Source organism: Pelmatolapia mariae, linkage group LG4, assembly GCF_036321145.2.
Source record: "Pelmatolapia mariae isolate MD_Pm_ZW linkage group LG4, Pm_UMD_F_2, whole genome shotgun sequence".
Taxonomy (NCBI): domain Eukaryota; kingdom Metazoa; phylum Chordata; class Actinopteri; order Cichliformes; family Cichlidae; genus Pelmatolapia; species Pelmatolapia mariae.
The window spans coordinates 10,282,798-10,303,317 of NC_086230.1; the positions used below are offsets into that span (position 1 = coordinate 10,282,798).

Here is a 20,520-nt window from a genome sequence, read left to right on the forward strand (position 1 = left end):
TAAACCCTCTCGGAGTTCAATATCTGTAACCTCTGACAAATGTGCTGCGCTCCAGCAAACATATTTTAGGCGAAGTGTAGCTACTGTGCTGGGACTGTGTGTGTGCAGGAAGTGGTCAGAGGCTTTTGTTTCTTCTGGTTGACTGAGAAGAGTCAGACAAGATATCGGTTTATAAATTTGTGCCAGGACAGGAGCTAAATCCATCAGTCTGTGGCTTTTTATTCGCCCCCCTGAGAGAGGCAAATATAACACAAAGAGACGGAGAGCCTTTCTCGCTGCTCAGGTAAACAGGATGCATAATCTGTCAACTGTATTTGACAACTGCTTCACATTTACTGCAAGGGGGCCGGTTCAGGGCGAAGACAAATGGGTTGGATACAACTCCTTTCTCCTTTCTGAGCACAAGTGGGGGGGCTTAGCGTGCAAACAGTTTTCACACCGTTGCCTGGCCTTTCTTTCCCTTGTCTCGAACCACTTCCTCTGCCCCTGCGAAAGCCATTAATGGGGGTGTTGTGGTAGTCAAAAAATAACTCTATAAATTTGTCCAGGATCTTCAGCCCACGCTTGATCACATCACCAGCTTCCTTGCACTGCAACACGCTGTTACACAGAGGCAACAACTTTTAGAGTAACAATTTTTTAAAAAAATTATTTTTATTTTCAGTAGTGGCTGGCATCATCAATTGACTGACTGCTCACAGCAATACACTGGCTAGGATTATCTACTGAGGGATCTGCGCTACCTCACCACCCGGTAAACCTAAACAGAGTGTTTAAACCACAGCACTGGATCATTATATTGTTGCTGAACTCATTTACTACAAATAAATATTCAAATAAACAAACAGGCCACTTCGTGTAAACCTAGCAGTGTTTTTATGACGCAGCACTGCTTCTAAATATGTTCTCAAAAAAAAGGAAAAAAAAAGTTTGGTTCAGAGAAATGATCGCAGATAGGAAGTGGGCGGAACGGGGAAAATGTGCGTGTGAGTCGGCTGTGGGAGGCTCGCCGGTCTGTCGCTCGTCTGTAGCGCTCAGGTGCGCTTCATCCTCACTCAGAGGTGAAAACTTTCCGAAACCGCTACCATGGATTATAAGATATCAGCAGGCAGTCATTTATGAAAATACAGTGAAATATGTTGAAGCATCGCGGCAGCGTCGGAGGAAAGCCCGATTAAAGCCATTAAAGTCCTCTGTGACGGTAAGAGACCGAAAACTCTCAGACAGTTTTTAACTCGGTGAAACGGGAACTTAAACTTTGGATGTTTGATCATTTGTGCTGTTTTTGTGGCTATAATGTGGCATACATTGCGTCACCTGTTGGTTAAATATGATATAGTACCAAAGTTTTTTTATACATATATTTAAAGTTTTATTTTAATAAGACCTATAAAATTTCTCAAAATAGACCAAAATAGGCTTGCCTTCTGTTACTGTTTTCAATTGAAACTTTTACTCTGAAACATAGCCTGTAAGATCGTTTATGTTCATTTTAATTTGTCCTGCTGCTGAATAATCAGAGAAGCACATATAACTTCAGTGTGCAGACACAAAGTGAAGTCATGTTTTAACAACAGCCCTTAAAACATCAGCTGTGGAAAGTGCTGATGAGTCATTTTGTGTCTCATTTGTGTCTCATTCGTACAAATTCGTACAAATTCATGTGTCCTGGTCTGATCCCCTAGTTGTGAAGTCCTTCCACTCCACCAGGTTGACTGGTGGAGTGGAAGGACTGAAGGATCTAGACCCAGGCAAATGTGTTGCATTACTTCCTGGGGGATCTGAAATGTTAGTCATCAAATGTTTCCATAGAGCCACAGCAAACTCACAAACCGGAAAGACTTTTGCAAAATATGCAGCACACTCTGCTCTCTTGGCCACAGTACAGAGAGGTAAGAAAAAACCCCCAGTTTGAGACATGAAATAAAACCACAGTGAAGGTACTGTATACTTTCTGTTTATGGGTCAGACTGGAGCATCTTACTCTCTAGCCTGCTTACATAACCGCTGTTTGCTAGACTGCAGGTTGAACATGTGCAAACACTTTTTCTTGTTTTGCCTTATCTTCAGGCAGACTCAAGAAAAAAGTAGAAGAAAAAAAAGCAAACAAACACTACGGCTTATCTCCTCTCTAAATGACTCATCAGCACTTTCCACAGCTGATGTAAGGCACAGTAAACAAACTGGGGAAACTGTACCAACAACAGTGGCTGCTTTTACCCCTATAGTCCCGCATCCACGTATATAGACAGTGCAGGCACTGTGCGAGCTGTGATGTGCGACGTGACGTGTAACTCAGATGTCATCGTGGTCAAAGGCCCCAGGTGTTGTCCTCAGGTAGCACCAACCAGGGGAGTATTTGCTTTCAGACAAGGACAGCCACCAATGCTCAGCCCTGGGTCTGAGTGTCTCACTTTCACAAAGATGCTTTTGATATCATAAGCTCTGGACAGTGATGCAAATTGAAATGGCACTGAGATCAGTTTTAACCTGGAGGGCGGTGAAAAGAGAGGATAGACAGAAAGTGGCACTGAAAACGACCTGCTGACTGAAGAGGAGGGGGAATTTCAGACGGTGCCCAAAGTAAAAAAAACTGCAAGACAGATTTTCATGCACAAAAAAGTGACTGACTGTAATGATGCAAAGCCAATGGAATTGATAATGAACCATCATTACCGCCGTGGTGATGGATTTTCATCTTCATGCCGATGATGGGAGCGGATTCGAGTTTATTAGCAGGAAAGAATCCTGGCTCTTCCATGCGATCCTGCCTTCCTTTCTTCCACTAATTAGATTGATGGGTCTGTTGCCTCGCGTGCTGGAAAACTCCATTCAGAGTGAATAAAACCCGTGTCACATAATCGCGGGTAAAAAGATGAACAAAGGGGAGAATAGTGCAAGGCACAAAAATAAATGCTTCGAGGCATTTTCATCTAGTCTGTACAGGCATAGTAACTCTTATCCATTTATCCACCCACACAACACAAGTACTTTTGCTCAGTACTTCAAGTCAGCAGAAATTTTTTTTCTCTAACGTTGAAAAAGTCTGACTGTGTGTTCTTCTTTTGTTTCCCTCTTTGTATTTCTCACCTTATTCTTTAATCAAGGTTTCCACTGACTTTTATCTTTTACTACTCTCTCCTCTCTATCTGGCTCTAAAGCTGGACTCTTAAACTCTTTTTTCCCCCAGCCTTTCACACAATCTCTCCAACTTTTTCTTCAACCATCCCCTGTTCCCACGTAGCTCACATCCTCTCCTGCTCTCGCCTGTCCTCTTTCAGACCTTTACTTTCTTCTCTTGTCATGTCTGTATCCATGAGGAACCCACCGCAGCGCCGGCGCTCTCTAGGTCCCGTCTCGCCCAAACGCATCTACAGAAACCTGTCCTTCAGACTCAGGGGGGGTGGAGAGTCATCTGTTGCCGCCGACTTGGATGCGCCTAAACGCCCCAGCAAGTCTGCAGATGCTGTAAGATATCCAGGTGTCATTCTGAAAGGGAGCTTTGGTCACGTTAACTGAAATGTCATTTGCCTTGGTTTCTGTTATGGTTAAAAACTATGAGATCTCTACTTGACATTACGCGCTATCTCTGTGTCACTAACCTCCTGAGACCTGACAATACATTCTGTGGACACGTGTCTCTCAAGGGTATTCCAATAGGCGAGCAGCCTCATTGTTAGATGTCTCACGTGTGAGGCTGTCACCATCGTCAAAGTGACTTCTACTGTAGTTTGACAGCCACATTTTATGGGAGCAAGAGATCAAAAAAAAAAAAAAATCAAAGCTAGTTTCAGAAAATAAATCAGTCCTCTGTGACAAAGCATTAAGCTTTAAAGCTGACCTATTCGGTTGACCTTATTTCCTGTCATATATTCTGTCATATATGTTATTCATATATTAAATGGTAGATTCACATACTAAACGTGGTTGTGGTCAGCATATGTGTAAGTAATCCCTGTGAACCCAAAGCTCTGCAAATACCCTCTTTTTAATTCAGTTCAATTCAATTTTATTTACATAGCTCCAAATCGCAACAACAGGTGCTTTAAGGTGCTTTACATTGTGACGTAACAACAATACAGAAAATACCCTAACAATGAAACGACTATGAGCAAACACTTGGCGACAGTGGAAAGGAAAAACTCCCTTTTAACAGGAGGAAACCTCTTGCAGAAATAGCCTCTGGTTGGGTATTTTAAAACACATTTCTTTTTCTGTTACTGGCTCTGTGTGGCGGCACAAAGAGAGACACACAGCTTTAGCTGTGAGCGTAGAAGCCCACAACGTCTGCTCTTCATCCCTTCTATTTACGAACCGAGCGGCTGCACAAAGGCTAAATATATAGTAACGACTGATTACTTTGAACTGTGAACTGTGCATGCGTTGTCATGTACGCAGTGCATGGGCAGCTATCTGAAGCTTGTGATTAGTTTATTTAGGGATTGGTTAATTGATTTTCTTGATTGGCTCACAGCTCTGACACACACTGGCAGTTGCTCATAGTTTGATCTCCCAGGTCCCTTTCAAATATTTTTTGAGCTTGTTGAGTATGTGTCAAAAACACTGTGTGTTCAGGTAAGATTTTATAGTTTTAACATCTGCTTTAAAAAAAAAACCTAAAACAAAACAAAAAAACGCAATCCTTGACGTTCAGCATTAATATTTTCCAGTCTTCTTTTATTTTATTGAGAAATTCCCTAACGTCCACTACACAGGTCATTACATTACACTGGGAAAAAATGCTTTCAGAAAAGGAAATCACTCTCAAGCACTCTCTGTTATATAGAGCTGCTCCTGCTGCTGCTTCATATAATAATAATAATAATAAGAGCAATTCACAAACTTTCCTGGTCTCAGGAGGCTCCTGTATAAAGCATCAGTCGAGGCACCTTTGGTTTATGATTTGATTTGTGTCTGATATCATTCTCCTTTTTAACGCTCCCTTCTCTTTACTGCGGGAAATAAATCTCTCTATCCTTCTTAACCCTCTTTCTCTTTCTCTATCTCGTTCCTCCACCTGCCTACCCTCCCGTGGCCCTGCACCCTTTCTCCTGCTCCCCATTAGTACAAGACCCTGTGGGAGGCAGTGGAAAATGAGGATACACTGGCTGTACAAAGCCTTCTGTCCAGAGACCGCAGCAGCGGTGGAGGAGGCGGAGGCGTATGGGAGAAAGGAGAGAAGAAAGAGAGGGACTGGGAGAGGGACCGGGAGAAAGGAGTGAACAGAGTGAGTGAACAGGGGCTGGTCCCCCTGGATGTGGCTGCCCTTACCCACAATTCCCCTCTGCTTCATGTACTGACAAAGGCAGGAGCCAGACACAACCCTGTTTGTAAGTCTTTTCATGTAAAATGTCAAAAGTAATGGTGTAAAATCAGATTCTGTACGGCTTTATTTAATTCAGATTATGCCCTTTGTCTTGCTTTGTGTGCTCGTCCTCTGCCTCTCAGTGTGCCGACCAGCGGAGTGGGCACTCAAGTTGGACGCTCTGGTGGCCTTGGCAGATAAACGGATAGAAGAGAGGAAGACGGAGTTAGCGAAAAAGGCCGGGGCAGGCCCTCAGGCACAGGCTGATCTTCAGAGGCACATCCAGCTCTGGAGGCTGCGGCAGCAGCTGTACTATCGGATGAGAGAGAACTTCCAGAACACAGGTCAGCGGTCAGCTTGTGGTATTTCACTGTTTCGCTGCTTAGCACTCAAACTCAGATCAGTTTTCTTTCTGTTTTCAGTGAACTCTCGCTCGTTTTTCCCCCTCTTTCTTTATTTCTGCTCTCATAATAAAACTTTTTCTGCAGCCAGCGCAGTACTTTCCTGGCAATTTAACTCTACAAAGCCACCTGCCACTGCTGACAAGACCGCAGTGATCAAGTTTTCAGCTCAACATCTTGCTTAAGTTTTACTAAAACTCTCCCTCTAGCCTCTTTCATCTCATCCAACATTCAGCAGACTGCCATGTCATCAGCCTTTCAAATCCTCTCCTTCCCTGCACTCCCTCCACTGGCTGCCTGTATCAAATAAACCCTCGCAGCTGTAGATTTCAGTAGAAATTCACATGTGCAAAAACCTTCAAGACTTCGGAATCACGCGTCGACGCATTGGGCAACTTACCATCCTCTGCACCACCTGCTCAAGCCTTTTCCTCTTGGCTCTCTGTTGGGCTAATTTTTTTTGTCTTATTTTTTTCAGATTTATATTGCAATGTTCCCTGCTGTACCAACTTTAACAGCTCTTTATAAACGTCTCTCCTTAGCTCTCGTTTCATTTCTCTTTCAAGCACAGCCAATTCTCTCTCTGACTGTTTTATTATCGCAGCGTTATTGTAAGGGCAGCGAGGCCCCGGCGCTTGTTTTCGTGTGCAGTGAAATTAAACTCACTCTTATTGTAAATCTCGCTGGGTAGGAGAGCCGGATGGCATCTTTAAATATAAAATATGGATGTGTTTTTGTCTGACGACTGTGACTTACTTATGGTAATGTTTTCACTCAAGATTACATCTTAGGCTGAAGAAACTGAAACACAGTTAGATTTAATCATCAAACTCTGGCAGCGTTTTAAGGTACAATTGTGATAATAAAAAGCTCCAAAATTGTCTTGAAACAACACAGAGTTCGCAGGGAATACAATTTTTAACCCTGTAAAGCCTGAGCCATGAAATAATTGCCCCAAAATTCAAAGTTTCTGAAACTGGAGTGTTTATTCAAGCATCATTTTTCACAAAATCTGGTATTTTTGTGCAATTTATTTAGGTTTTTCAGGAGAAAGAATCCCACTGATGATGTAAATAAATAGCATATTAAATATGCACACAAATACACAAACTTTGTAAGTGTATTTACTGCATACAGCAACCATTTGTAGATAGTAGAAGCATATAGTTTTTTTTCTAATCTATTTATTTTTCTGTTTTTAATACAGTTTAATTCACTTTGTCTTGTTGGCCCTTGTGCTGCTGTAACATGTGAATTTCCCCAGTGTGGGATTAATAAAGTCTGTCTATGATACAGTTGGCCCTACAGGGTTGACATCAGTCTGGAACAGACTGATTGCATATCATTTTTCAGTAGCCAGCTGCTAATGCAGTGCTCATGTTTTTAACCTTTCTTTAACTGTTGGCAAACCCAGTCAGATGGTTAAAGAATAAATGCTTGGTTGTGGCGCTAAAAAGCACCAGTGTGGGAATAAAAGCCGTGGAGAAATGTCTTTTATGTTTAAGAGAAAAATAGCAGTTACTGTATCTATCTCCTTTTCTGTTAGTGTGTGCCCTGCCACCAGTTGACTTTACCATAGGCCGAGGTCAGACATCAGTCTGTGGTTGCCATGATCACCTATTTAAGAAAACTTTAGCTGAGCTAGTGTAAAAAAATATGTAGTCTTTCTAAGATAGAGGACAAATATATTAGTGGTTATCAGTGATATCTGTTTGATGTGATAAATTTTCCGGAGTTTATTTGTGTGTGTTTTTTGTCATCAAGTTTACTGCAGTGTAATATTCTGTAAAACTCAGCAGTGCAGTACTTTGGTTGTCTGCATTTGTTCTGTTATTTACTCGTGCTCATTTTAACATGATTTTTATCTTTTCAATGTTCCACGTAGAGCTCCCGGGCTCCCCCAGTCATGTGTCCATCCTGGTGACGAGCACATCATCTCTGTTTGTGACAATCAAAGAGCCAGAGGGGGACATGGTGGGGCTCATCACCCGCTACAGAGGTAGGGAGAGAACCAGGCAAGAAGACTTTCATGGAGGATTGGTTGAATGGATGGGTAGATAAAAGGGTCAGTTAGATGTGGGGCAGAAAATGGATCAATTCATGATGGATAGATAAGGAAATTAATGGAGTATAGACCTTACTGGTGCAATTTAATCAAAGTCTTGAACGTAATTTAAGCTGGCTGACACAGTATCTAGTTTAGGCTGTTTTTGCTGCTCGGTTTTATAGACGTATAAATGTCATGCTTCGCGGCCAAGAATAGATTAAGCCCAGGTGCAGCAAGTCCCCAAACCTGTAAACACTCACGTCCTTAAGTTATCCCTCACGAGGGGTTTTGAGCAAAGCCAGAGAATAATCTGTCTGTGGGATTGTTTTGCATTCACAGTCGAATGGAGCACCTCGGCCAGCTTCAAACGCATCCTCGGCACGGCCCAAGTTGCAGAGACCAAGAACCCCTCCTACGTTATCAAGGGGCTGACGGCAGTAAGTCGCCCTCAGTCACACGTATTCACAACCACAGATAACAGCTGCAAATGCACAGATGCTGCAGATACGCACAGAAACTGACACCTGTAATTTCTCAGAGGCACATAATCAAGCAGACGGGTATAAAACACGTGCTGCAGCTCTGCACCCACACACACTGTGTTTATTGCTCCTCCATCACTATCTTCTGCACTGAACCACCTCTCATAAGAGTACACTTATCAGCAGGCTCACTTTAACCAGATGAATTAATAATGAGAGCGCCGTATGGCTTCTTGGTTAATGCTCGGTGATAATTTGGCAGGTCTGCTGTTTCTCCAAACACAGGGAGTGCATTACTTCGTGAGAGTGAGCGCCTACAACGTGAAAGGATGGGGCCCGCCTCAGTGCTCCACTCCAGCCAGCGCTGCCCCCTCCAGTGAGTGTGCAGAACTACACAACTTTGATGAATGTGGATTTTGAAGCTTCGAAAGAGCTCCATTCTTTCCCTCTTTGTCCCAGTGTAATAGAATTACTTAGCTGACATTAAGCTCGATGTGAAAGAAGTCCAATCCTCTCGCGGCTTGTAGATTAATGAGTTATTAAAACGTGGAGACTTAAAGACGGCAACACGAGTCAATGGGCCTTGCAGCCGTGCCGCTTTGACTTCGAATTTTTGGCTCGTAATCTTTCTTGCACGCCACCCACCCCTATCGCTGGGCTTACTTGCTGTTACTTTCTACTTCTAACAAAAGCCAGAGCTGCCAAGCAAGGATTTGTAATGGGGAATAAAGGCTGAAAATATTGATGTCAAAGCAAACACTGGTCAGTAAACAATCACAGCCAGAGTGTAATAGATTGCCCAATTTATCGTAAAGGAGATTTGTTGTGCTTTTCCTTATTTTCTGTCACATATGCTGTTACAGTAGACAGTATATCATATCAATCATGACAAAAGCCTCAAATCATGAGGTCAGTGTGTGTTAAGAAATCCCTGTGAACCAGAAGCTCAGGCTTCAGGCAGTTTCTTTCTATACGTTACTATATAATGTCAACATGCACACTCACACACACACACAGGTGGGTGCAGAATCCCCATCCGCCTGCTGTTAATACCTTGAGATTGAGGGGCTTCACTAAGACCCAGTATAAGATCAGTAGGAATTATTCTGTGAACCTTGAGATGGAAGTGAGCAGAAATTAAATAAATAAATAAAGATTCACTTTAAAAACACACACACGCAAAAGATCCCCAGCTTAAATGCATACATGATTAGAGCGAGTCACAATGAATCAACTTCAATTTCAACTTTCACAGCATACAGACGGTCTCTCATGGAGACGCTGTCGCTTCCTAATCACCAAAAGATTAAAAAAAAAAAAGCGGCACTCAGGAGTCGCTTGCAAATTATTTCTTGCTGTCTTAGCTGATTTTCCTAATTGCATAGAAGTGAAAGCCACAATCTGCTTCTCTCTGCCTGTCCTGTGCAGGTTGGAGAGAGTGCGCTGGTGTAAAGTCACAGCTCAGAAATCATGAGGCCCTCGTGAGGAAGCTGCTGGAAGATGCCAAGGAGTCGCATCTTAGAGGATATTGCATAGGTAACGTGAAACCTCTGGTGATTTTATGCTTTGGTGCATTGGGTCCAAGTACACATGTTGTTGTCGTTGTGTGTGTAATTATACTTGTGCAAAATTTTGCTTTTATTGAAATTCTTATGTGTTGTATTTTCAGCCTTGCCTTAAGAATCTCATTTTGTATTCAGATGTTCATGTTGTTTTAAAAATAATTTGAAACACATCTTGAAATTATAGTAAAGGGGAATGCAAAGTTGTTCTTAAAGTTGTTTGCACAATCTGCTTTTTCATTTAACCCACTAAGACCCGAACTCTTTCATGGCATGCATTTTTAATTTCTCTTTGCTATTTGGGCTGATTGGGACCTGATGAATGTAAAAACAAAGAATTACCTGATTTTTTTTTTTTTTTTTAACCTGATTTTTGTTGCTGAGAAAAATGAGATCCACATATGAGGACATTCATTTTAAATTTCGATAGAACAGTGGCAGTACAATGTCCTCGTAAGTGGATATCAGGCCCTTGTAGAGCAAAATTTACTATTTTGGTCTAGACAACCCAAAATGTGTCCACATATGTGGATGCCAGGTCCTAGGAGGTTAACGCTATGAATGAATGGAAAGAGCTCCCTACTAGCCTGACAGCATAGACATTTTCATATTTTCTCCCAGAACTCAAAAGAATTGATTTCAAGAAGTCAGTTTTGTCAGATAAACATCTTTACCTTCATATACCCCTGAATTTTGTTTATATACTGATGGGGTAGTTTGCATGTAGGAGTTTTGTGATGTGTTTAAGGAGCCGTCAGTGGATCTGAGGGGTTGTTAGGCTTATTGTTTCTACCTGTTCAGGGACTTTCTTACATTTTGTCCCATGCCAGTATTTAATATCTAAAGAAAATGCATTCAATTATGAATGCATGGTGTTCTTTAAATGGTGTCCCATTATGACAGACCTGATCTGTTGTGGTTAACGTGTTCAAAGTAGCTGTCTTTTCCGTTCAAGATGTGTGCAAACAGTCAGAAAATCAGATTATTTGTTGTGTTTTCACAAGCCTTTAATGTACACACTCGACAACATTTTATTTCTACTTCTCACCATTTATATCACCATAGATGTCAGCTCCTTTAAATACAGAGAGAAAAGTCTTTTCCCTGCCTTCACCCAGTCAAGTGTCGTGCGTGCACAGTGAATGTATTTTGGGAGATAAAATGAATTTCATCCAGTCTGATCCTCCTCGCCTCCTCTCCACAGAGAGCTCGAAGCCCCAGAGTCCCAGCAAGCGTCTGTCAGTGTCTCGAGGCATCAAACAACTGTTCCAGTCCGCCACCAAGTTTGTTCGTTTCCTACAGAGGTAGCGCTCAGTCTCTCTTACCTATCTCACTGTGCCCTGAGGGTATCACAAGTAATGGATTAAATGCAATCCCATTAGAGCAGCATAGGCTGCAAAGTTGAAAAGCCTTATCTCTTACTGTTATTGCAGAGAACAGTAGTCACATTAGAGCCACTGTAGCTGTTAGTAAAGAGGTCTTTTGAACAGAACGATGGCTGTAATCACTGGACTGTGGCAAGTGGCAGGTGACTGATAAATCCTTCATCCTCCCACAAGCGATCCGCCGACCACACTCACCAGAATCAGAAGCTACCAAAGTACAAAAGATTGTGCTGCATGATTATGTTCATGAATATGAACCACAGTGAAGGTTAAAAAAAGAAGAAAACTTTGGTAGTGAACAGAGAGAAGTTGACTGTGTTTGGACCCCTGAGTAATTAAAAAAAAAAGAGTGACCATGTTTCCTACTGGACTGTCATGTTGGTCTATGAAACCAGCTTCTGTGCTTTTGCTTTACTTGAGGGATTATAAGCTGCTTTGACAGTTATAAGTGTTTGAAAATCCACTGGGTGATTCAAAAAATAAATTGCTGTCAAGCCACAAAATTGATCTCTTTCAGCTATAAACTTTTCCTCCGGAGGCAATGCTTTTTATTGTTTCTTGTAATTTTGCGGTCTGCGGTGACTTGTGAAATTGAAAGCAGCGTGTGCACTTTTTCTGACGTTATCTGCGTTTTCTCAAATTGATCCGGTCAGGGGGGTGTACTTGGCGACTGTGTTCTACCACAAGGATAACATCCTGGTCACAGCCGAAGATCAGATCCCACTGGTGGAGATCCAGTGCTGCTCCACCTCCATCACCCAAGACTTCCTTTGGCTTGCCAAGGTGAACTGTTACGTATATGTGTGTACTGACAATTACAAGCTTGTTGACTGTACAAGTAATTGAATTATCACAATTCATAAATATAAAATATATTTACAGAAAATGAATCTCAGTGTGATTTTTCTGCTTAAATTGGGTGTTCTGTTTTTCTTGTAGCTGTCCTGTGCATGGCAGCAAGTGCCCTGGCTACAGCAAGGGCTTTCCTCCGCTCACTCATCTCCCTCCTCCCTCCTTCAGAACAGACACAACATTTTAAGAGCTGTTTCCCAGCTGCAGGTAGGAAGTTAAGCAGCTTATTGTTAAGATAAGAAGCACCAAAATGGGTTAATTGCTATTTTAATTACTTCTTTACATCTCTTCCTCCTCTTCCTTTCCTTATTTTTGCCATGCTTTCCTCTGTCTGGCTACACAACTTCGCCCACAGAACCCCTGTTTGGCTGAATTAATCTCCACTACACTTATAAATTTTAATCCTTGGTTTCTCTTGTCCACCTCTCTGATGTCAGTCTTCTCTGGGAACAGTGGACCTGGGCCAGATCTACTATGAACCCCTGAAGGATCGGCAGGGCAACGTACTGCTAGTCACTCTGAAGGAATTTTCAAACACTCCCAGGTAAGAAAAGGTCAAAGAAAAAGAGCAGAGAGCACCAAAAGGGCTTTAAACTAATTGGGCAAACACAATTTGGAAAAGTTAGAACCCTGGAAAATGTAAATAAGGGCAGAAGGCAACAATATGAAAATCCCATAAACCCATACTGAATACGTGAGAAGACACAGGAAACATATCTAATGTTTAAACTGAGACATTTTGACAGGGGTGGGAAAGTAAAAAGAAACGGTTGGAGGAACATTTTGCAATTAATTAGGTTAAATAGTAACAGGTCAGTAACACGACTGGGTATAAAAAGAGCATCTTAAAGAGGCAGGGTTTCTCAGTAAAGATGGGAATGTAGTCAGCATTCTGTAAAAAACTGTATCTGGAAATTATGAAAAACAATCTGAATAATGTTCTGAAATTAAAATGCAAAGACTTTGATGATCTCATATTACGTTCTGTATATTATCAGAGAATATGGAGAAATCTCTGTGTGTAAGGGACAAGACTGAAAATCTGCCCTCAGGCAACACTGCATGAGAAACAGATGTGATTCGTCATGGAAATCACTGCATAAGCTCAGGAGCACTTCCATAAATCACTGTCTGTCAACGCACTTGGCGTCCACACAATTCAGGTTAAAGCTCTATCATGCAAAAAAGCCATATCTGAAAATGATTCTGAAATGCCTCTGTCTACTCTGGCACAAAGCTCATTTAAAATAGAGACAACGCGGAAAAAACTGTTCTGCAGTCAGATGAGGTGAAATTTAAAAATCTTTTTTGGAGAACGTGGACACAACATCCTCTGGACTAAAGAGCAGAGGCACCATCCGTTCTCAGATCAAAAGCCTGCATGTCTGATGGTGTTAGTTTGCATCAGTGCTGATGGAATTGCCAGTTTGCACCATATATATAGGTTTTAGAGGAATGTGCAGTGTGCTCTGGTCCAGATTATGTCTTTTTCGGGTAAAGGTTAAACCACATACTGCATTTATTATAACAGCAAGGCTTCATAGTAGAAGTGCCTAACTATCCTGTCTGCTGTCCAGGCTTTTCACCTGCTGAAAACATCTGGCACGTCATGAAATCATAGTTTCAGAATTTACCAGGAAAAAAAACTTCTATCACACAAATAAAAATTACCTTTGCTTGCAGTCGGTGGTAGACTAATTAGGTGTCAAGCTGGGCGTGTTTGGAAGTCATGCTGTACAATATCTTTGGGTTATACTGCCTGTCAGCTGGTTGTTGGTGGGGTACTGGCTTTGCTATTCTTGATGAATCGACCTTTTCTTTGGTGGTTCCATGTGGTTGCATTTCATTTTTCCCTGGCTTGTCTGCTCTAGCCCCCCCGACCCCCCGCTCCACTGGATGCCTCTGGCACGCCTGGAAAAGAACCGCAGCAGAACGCCTCTGCTGCCTGAGCCCACCGCCATGGACATGCTCTCTGAGCAGCTCAAGGTGAGGAGAGGAAAACAGTCGCACCCAGCAGCGGCTTTCAACAATAGTGCATTGGGCGCTGAGTTTTACTGAGGCACGAGTTTACCTCCTGTGCTGCTAACCCTGAAAAAGCACTGAAATTAATTTGGGATGCCCAAACTGAATTAGCTAACAACACATAATGAGGCAGGGGGAAATAAGTCTCATAAGCTTTACATCCTATTAACAGATCTTAACATTTCTCTCTCTTTTGCACCGTATCTCTTTGTCTCTGTTCTCCAGGAGAAGCTGTCCTTTCACAGGCACAGCCTCCAGTGGGCTCAGCCGGGTCTGTATGTGGGCATCCTGAAACTGTGTAGCTCGGTGGAACAGATCAGGGTGCTGGTGCCTCAGAGGTTGCCTAGTTTACTCTGCCACACACGGGTTCGGCACAACGCGCACGTGACCAGGTAACGTAACTTGACCAGGTGATATGTGTCGGTCCCTTGATAGACTATGTTGACGTTCATCAGGTTATTGCAGTAGCTCACTATTTTTACAACGTTATCTGGAAAACAACTGTCGAAAAAGATATACTCTTTCAAATGATCTGCACAAACAAGTGCAGTGTCTATACAAATGTTAGGGCTTCAACAGGCAGTGATACTGGATTGTTTTTGGACCTCTCTCCTTACTTAATATGCCCTTTTTGTTGACTGTGTTTTTACTGTGTGGCAGAGAGGAGTGGACGTGGCTTCAGAGTCATGTTTACACTGCAGCCAATGGCGGTGTTCAGAGTCTGTTGGACGCTGAGGACGAGAGCACGATGGAGAGCAGCAGTATGGAGGAATTCGTCAGGTCTCTGAGAGCAGCAGTCACACATCTCCTGACGAAGCTCAATATCCCCCTCTACAGGGTAAACACTACTTTCCAGCCACCTCATATTCACCTGAAACACCTGAAATTCTCTGTCAGACTATTATGAAGAGAAATAATCTTTTAAACTGACTTTCTTTGTCCGGTTTATGTTGTTTTATCAGCACTAGCTCTTGATCCAGCGGAAAGATTTTCTGTTTCTCATCTGTATTTGAATAATTGTGTTTCTGACAGGCGTATCAGTACGGCGTGTACACCCGGGAGTTGCTTCAGTTTGGGGATAACCTGTCAATGCTGCTGCTGCTGCCTCCCAGTGAGGACTTCAGCTCCAGTTACTGGCCTCTGGTGGGGACCAAGGAGGCCGGCCTCACCATGCCTCTGCAGATCTTTGAGCTGGGTAAGTGGAAAACTATATATCCAGTGGATCTATTTAACAATGGTAGCGCAGAGTGTTTCAGTGATGAGAAAAGGGACCCAGAAACGGCGAGCTAGACTGACACATACCGTCTAAATGAGACTACAGTTTTAAATCTTAAATAAATCCCTGCAAAGATATGCAGAAAGCACACCAAGGCACAATGTCTAATGCAGTTCACTGTTCTCCTCTCATTAAAGGTAGAGTAGAGTGCACGGATAAATTCTGTGGCTTTTTCCTCCTAACTTTGATGAAGTCATTTGTCTTTCCTCTCCTCTCTGGCTTGTCACCCAGTTCACTTCTGGACATATGAACGGGACTTCCTCTCGCAGTACTGTCAGGCCTGGGTAAGGCTGGAGCTGGACACTCACCTTGCCCAGCAGGCTCTACGGGAAGCGCTGGAGACCAAAGAGGTGCAGGAAGCCCGGGAGCGGCTGAACCACATCAGTGGGCTTTCACAGGTGAGATCCTGAGCAACAAAAGCAGAGTGCACTTCTTTACAGGAAAACTTGTGACATGTGGTTTATATTTGCTTCCACTGTTGCCAGATCCACATTTCAGTTGACTTAATTATATTAAAAAAAGTTAGTTAATAAAGATTTCATAATGAAAGTGAATTAGAGACAAACGCATTACTGTCTCTACTGCCTGTTTTTCATGTTTCATTAGCGTCTGGATGTGGTCTGGAGGGATGCCCGCTGGATTATGGACTGTCTACAGTGTGTTCGGTCCAAGCAGTGGGTGGGGGCAGTGCCTTTAGGCCTGGTGATGGGAGGAGACCCACCACCATGTCCTGATGGTGAGGAAGAGGAGAGTCTGGCTGCCCGATTGTCATGGCCCCATCGATTAGCACAGAGAGCCATTACAGGTACTGCAGTCATGCTAGTGTACACATGTAGCACTGAATACATGAAAATATTATTTAACATGAACTTAATTACTTATTTACATAATTTTAAAATCTGTTGACCTGCCCCTATAATGGCCTTTAAAGTTGCATGTTAAATGTAAAACAAATGACTGGATGGATCAACTGCCTTCAAAGACCTGCTGTGGAAGAGAGCCAGAGATTGATGATAACTAATGATTGTATGTAGAGTGGTGTATAAACACATAGTGAGTGAAAAAATGTGAGTGAAGAAGAAAAATTCAGAGCATCACGGGAAGCCCCAGCAGCCTAGACCGATTGCAACGTAACTAAGGGAGGATTCAGGGTCACCTGATCCAGATCATTTTATTTATAAGATTAATTATATGTTTAAATCTTATTTGATCAATCTGAAATCAAGCAGCAGCAGAAAGCAGTTGGGGATATTTATACTTGGCAAAACAGAAAATATGTCTGCTAGTCAAAACACTTGAGGGAAAATTGAATGATTATTTGGAAAACAGCATTAACACAGGAAATTGTTACCATTGCTCTGTCATAATAACTGCTGTTACAAGAATTAAGTGTAATTTGTAGAACAAATGATGCTTTAAAACAAAGATAAATACTTTCTCTTTCTCGACCTTATTTTATCTTCATGCTTCCCTTTCAGAGAATTCGGGTAGCGCGACTCCACCAAACATCGTCACCGCTGAGGTCTCAGTTCCAGCTGTCCCTGAAGAGGCTGCGCTGGTGTTGATGGAGGGTGTCGTGAAGGGAGGGTACCCTGTAGACATCACCACTCAGTTGCCTGCAGACTTGGCAAGTTCTGGCCAGTCAGATTTGGGATCTGCAAGTGCTTTAATGGAGTCTGGATTGAAGCCTGCTGCTGCTGCACAGCTGGAAGTGGACTATCCAACTTTGGACACACAGGAGTCCTACAGCAGAGAACAGGACTTCCCTTCCAGCATCACTGAAGTAATCCGGCCGATGGAGATGGCAGAGTTGGTGGACATCTTGCCAACGCTGAGTCTCATTGAGGAGGAGAACCCCTCGTGCCCATCCACACCATCAGTAATGGACATGCTAGAGAGCTTTGGACTGGAGATTGGTGAAAGAAACTCCATCTTTGAGTTTGGGAATTCAGACCCAGTGGATGGAAGCAGCTGCCAGTTGTCACAAGAACAATACACGCCAGCCTCTTACGGCACGGTGAATGGCGCAGATGGCGGTGCGCCTGTTTCCACAGACGTTCCTCAAGACAAAGCAGAGACTCAGAAGCTTCCCAGTAAGGGGATGTGTCTTCCAGTAAGGAATCAAGTGGAATGGGAGAGACCCTCTAACAGCCCATCCTGATATCAGCTTAAACACCTGGAACCTTCAGACTTTAGTGTGAATTTACATACAGAAAATCCAAACTAGACCCCGTGACTTAGACATTCCCCTTGTTTCCTGATCTTAAATCAGTGTTTTAAATGACAGGCAGATACAAGCTCATATCGCACACTTGTCACACCCAAGATAATGGAAAATATGGGAAATGAAAAGGAGACTGTGTGGATTTCTTCCCCCTTTTTTTTTTTGCACATTTCTTTGGCTTTAGTTTATCTTTTCTAATATCGAGTCCATTTAACCTTGTTAGGTGGAAAAATTAAGCTATATCGTTGCTGTTATGACTTGAAAAACCATTACTCACTACAGCACAAAAACATCCACGCTACTGCTTGTCGGAGCTGTAAACAAACCCATTAAATTCCCACAATTCAGTCAAATGGAAGCATTTGCTTGGCAGATTACGAGAAGCTGTCATACTTGCATGTGTAACTGAATAATTACGGCTGCGTTTGGTTTGGTTCGAGGCGGTTTCTCTGGTTTATTTACCACAGAGAGGCAAACTGAACGAGAGCGTTGAAAGCATATTAGAATGTAAGAACACAATAGGATATAATGGACTTGCCTTTCAGCTCGGTGCCTTTCAACGAAAGTCAGTATATGGCCATTTTAATGGGACGCTTTTTCAAATTAAACTTCATTGTGCGTTGCCACAGTTAATACAATTATGGAAGTGCAATATGTTAGGAATAAAATACAAATGCTTGAGTCGGTTAGCCAGCCTTGAGAGGCTGAATCGGCGTGCGACCTCATAAACGAGCTGTAGTAATGAATGTACTATTCATGAAATGAGATCTAAACATCCCAAATATCCAGATAACTGAATTTAGAGGCCGTTTGTATCTCCTACATGTCCTCACTTCTAGGAGAAAATCAATACCTGCATGTCTGATTTCAAAAGCCCCTGCACACTCTGACAGCTGCTAATGCACTCGTGCTTGTTTGACATGCTATCTCACTCTGTACTTGTTAAGGCTGGAAATCCATCATGGTTTAATGCAATTTCAAATCAGTCGGAATGACTTCAAGCGCCCATTTGACGCTGGAAGATGGTGCACTTACACAGATTATTAATTAAACAAAGAGGAGCGCAGAGTTTGACTTGAGATAAGCAGCTTGGTATTTTAATCGCACCCCCATCCCTTTATGATAAAACGAAGGCGTAGAAACATCAGCTTTGAACCGTATTTGGTTTAACAATACAATCTAGTGGAGCGATCTGCTGAGAATGTCCCCCCACTGATGTGTCGAAATCATTCGTCTTAAAAGAGCAGATAAAGGACTACAGCAGCGTGATGTTCAAATTCTTATTAAGATAGAGCCGGCTCTGACAAACTTTGAATAGTTACAGGTGGGATCAAAGCAGAAGTTTTTTCCCCCTGTGTAATATAATGGGAAAGCATTTATGGTATTTAATATGTGTATCAGAGGAAACTTGGTCACCATACATCAGTTAGAGGACATCATTGATCTTGTGCTTTAAATGCTCAGTCTGTGTGTGTGAGGAGGTGAAAAGTGTTGGGATGGTGAAAAGTCATATCAGGTCGACCTGACCATACAGAGGGAATAGAAAATCGGCCCCCTTTGCTAACTTGATACATTTTTAGATGAAAGACTGAGAAGAGTGAACTGGTATTTTTTCTGAAAATGATGGAGCATAGATGGCTGTTTACTGACATCTAGTGGTCAAAATTATTAAAACTGTTCAATTTGTGGCTAATATGCGAGTTTTGGCATTTGATTCATGCTGTTTACAACTGGCTGGCACATAGATGCAATGCAATAATGAATAATAAGAGAAATATTAAATAAAGTGAAAACAGTCAAAGCTATTTATCCTGTCACACTCCATTTTTCTTCATGCACAGTTTGTCAGATCTGCAGTTTGTTGTGTTTATCACAGCAGGGCTCACAGTAGTTACTGAAATATCTTTCATTTCAATAAATAGGCTGCTTTTAATTTTAGTGTGCTTTACAAATAATAACACTGGCATCAGTGTTGGTATTAACTACTGGTATTAGCTCATCTAAATGACTTCATTGCTACTGTTTTGGTATCATGTATTTACTGTGCAATCTGTGGCCTGCAGTTTAGGTTTATCTTCTCTAAGTGGCAAAAGACAAGGGAGGAAATTTTACACCACAGGGCTAACTCTGGCTTAATTAGGTTGTTTTTGCTGTTTGTGAATAAGCACAGTCCATTTCAAATAAATCAAAATGTTCAGAGTTTCAGATCTTTTCCAAAGCTCCATGTCCAAAAAAGTAGTTTAAAATGTAAATAAAAACAATGCAAAGATTTGCAACTTCCTGGCCCATATTTCACTCACAGTTAAATGGAGAAATGCTATTAAACACATATAAGTGTTTAAACTTAGCATTTTCAGAAAAAAGTGTAGCACTTTTGAATTTGGTGGCAGCAATACATAGCAAAAAGTTGGGCGGAGGCAACAAAAGACTGGAAAATGAAGTCATTGTAAGAAACAGCTGGAGGAGCATTTCGCATCTAAGAGCATCTTTAGGGGGCAGAGGTTCGAATAATTTCAGAATAATGTTCCTCAATGTAAAACTGTGAAAACTCTGAATGTTCTCATAATAACAGCACATAAAATCAAAGTTTCAGAGAATCCGGAGAAATCTCTGCTCAAGGGACAAGGCTGAAAATCAGTAGAAGATCTCTGTGATCTTTGGGCCCTCAGGCAGGACTGCATTAGAAACAGGGATGTTTCTGTCATCGAAATCACTGCATGAGCTCAGAGACGTGTCCAGAAGTCACTGTCTGTGAACATAGTTCATCATGGCATCCACTAATGCAGGTTACTTTATTCAAAGAAGAAGCCATATGTGAACATGATTCAGAAACGCTGTCTTCTTGGGGCCAAAGATCTAAAATAGACTGAGGCAAAGTGAAAAAACTGTTCTGCAGTCAGATAAATCAAAATTGTAATTTTCTTTTGGTGAACATGGACTACCACATCTGGACTGAAAAGAAAG

General features: G+C 42.2%; 1 protein-coding gene across 2 annotated transcripts; it reads left to right on the plus strand.

The window, feature by feature from the left end:
• Nucleotides 1-1,037: 1,037 nt before the first annotated feature.
• Nucleotides 1,038-19,322, plus strand: LOC134625296 (ankyrin repeat and fibronectin type-III domain-containing protein 1-like). 2 transcript variants are annotated; one of them, XM_063470513.1, is made up of 19 exons: nucleotides 1,038-1,201; nucleotides 3,108-3,468; nucleotides 5,066-5,330; nucleotides 5,449-5,649; nucleotides 7,592-7,705; nucleotides 8,093-8,190; nucleotides 8,521-8,611; nucleotides 9,664-9,771; nucleotides 11,002-11,101; nucleotides 11,836-11,965; nucleotides 12,122-12,241; nucleotides 12,472-12,578; nucleotides 13,906-14,020; nucleotides 14,282-14,448; nucleotides 14,717-14,894; nucleotides 15,089-15,251; nucleotides 15,564-15,730; nucleotides 15,939-16,137; nucleotides 16,811-19,322. In XM_063470513.1, the coding sequence occupies exons 2-19, from the start codon at nucleotides 3,304-3,306 to the stop codon at nucleotides 17,491-17,493; spliced, it is 3,171 nt and encodes a 1,056-aa protein (XP_063326583.1). In that variant the 5' UTR covers nucleotides 1,038-1,201; nucleotides 3,108-3,303; the 3' UTR covers nucleotides 17,494-19,322. The 2 variants fall into 2 exon arrangements, with proteins under 2 accessions (XP_063326583.1, XP_063326584.1); XM_063470514.1 differs by having other exon boundaries at nucleotides 3,162-3,468.
• The last annotated feature ends 1,198 nt before the right edge of the window (nucleotides 19,323-20,520 follow it).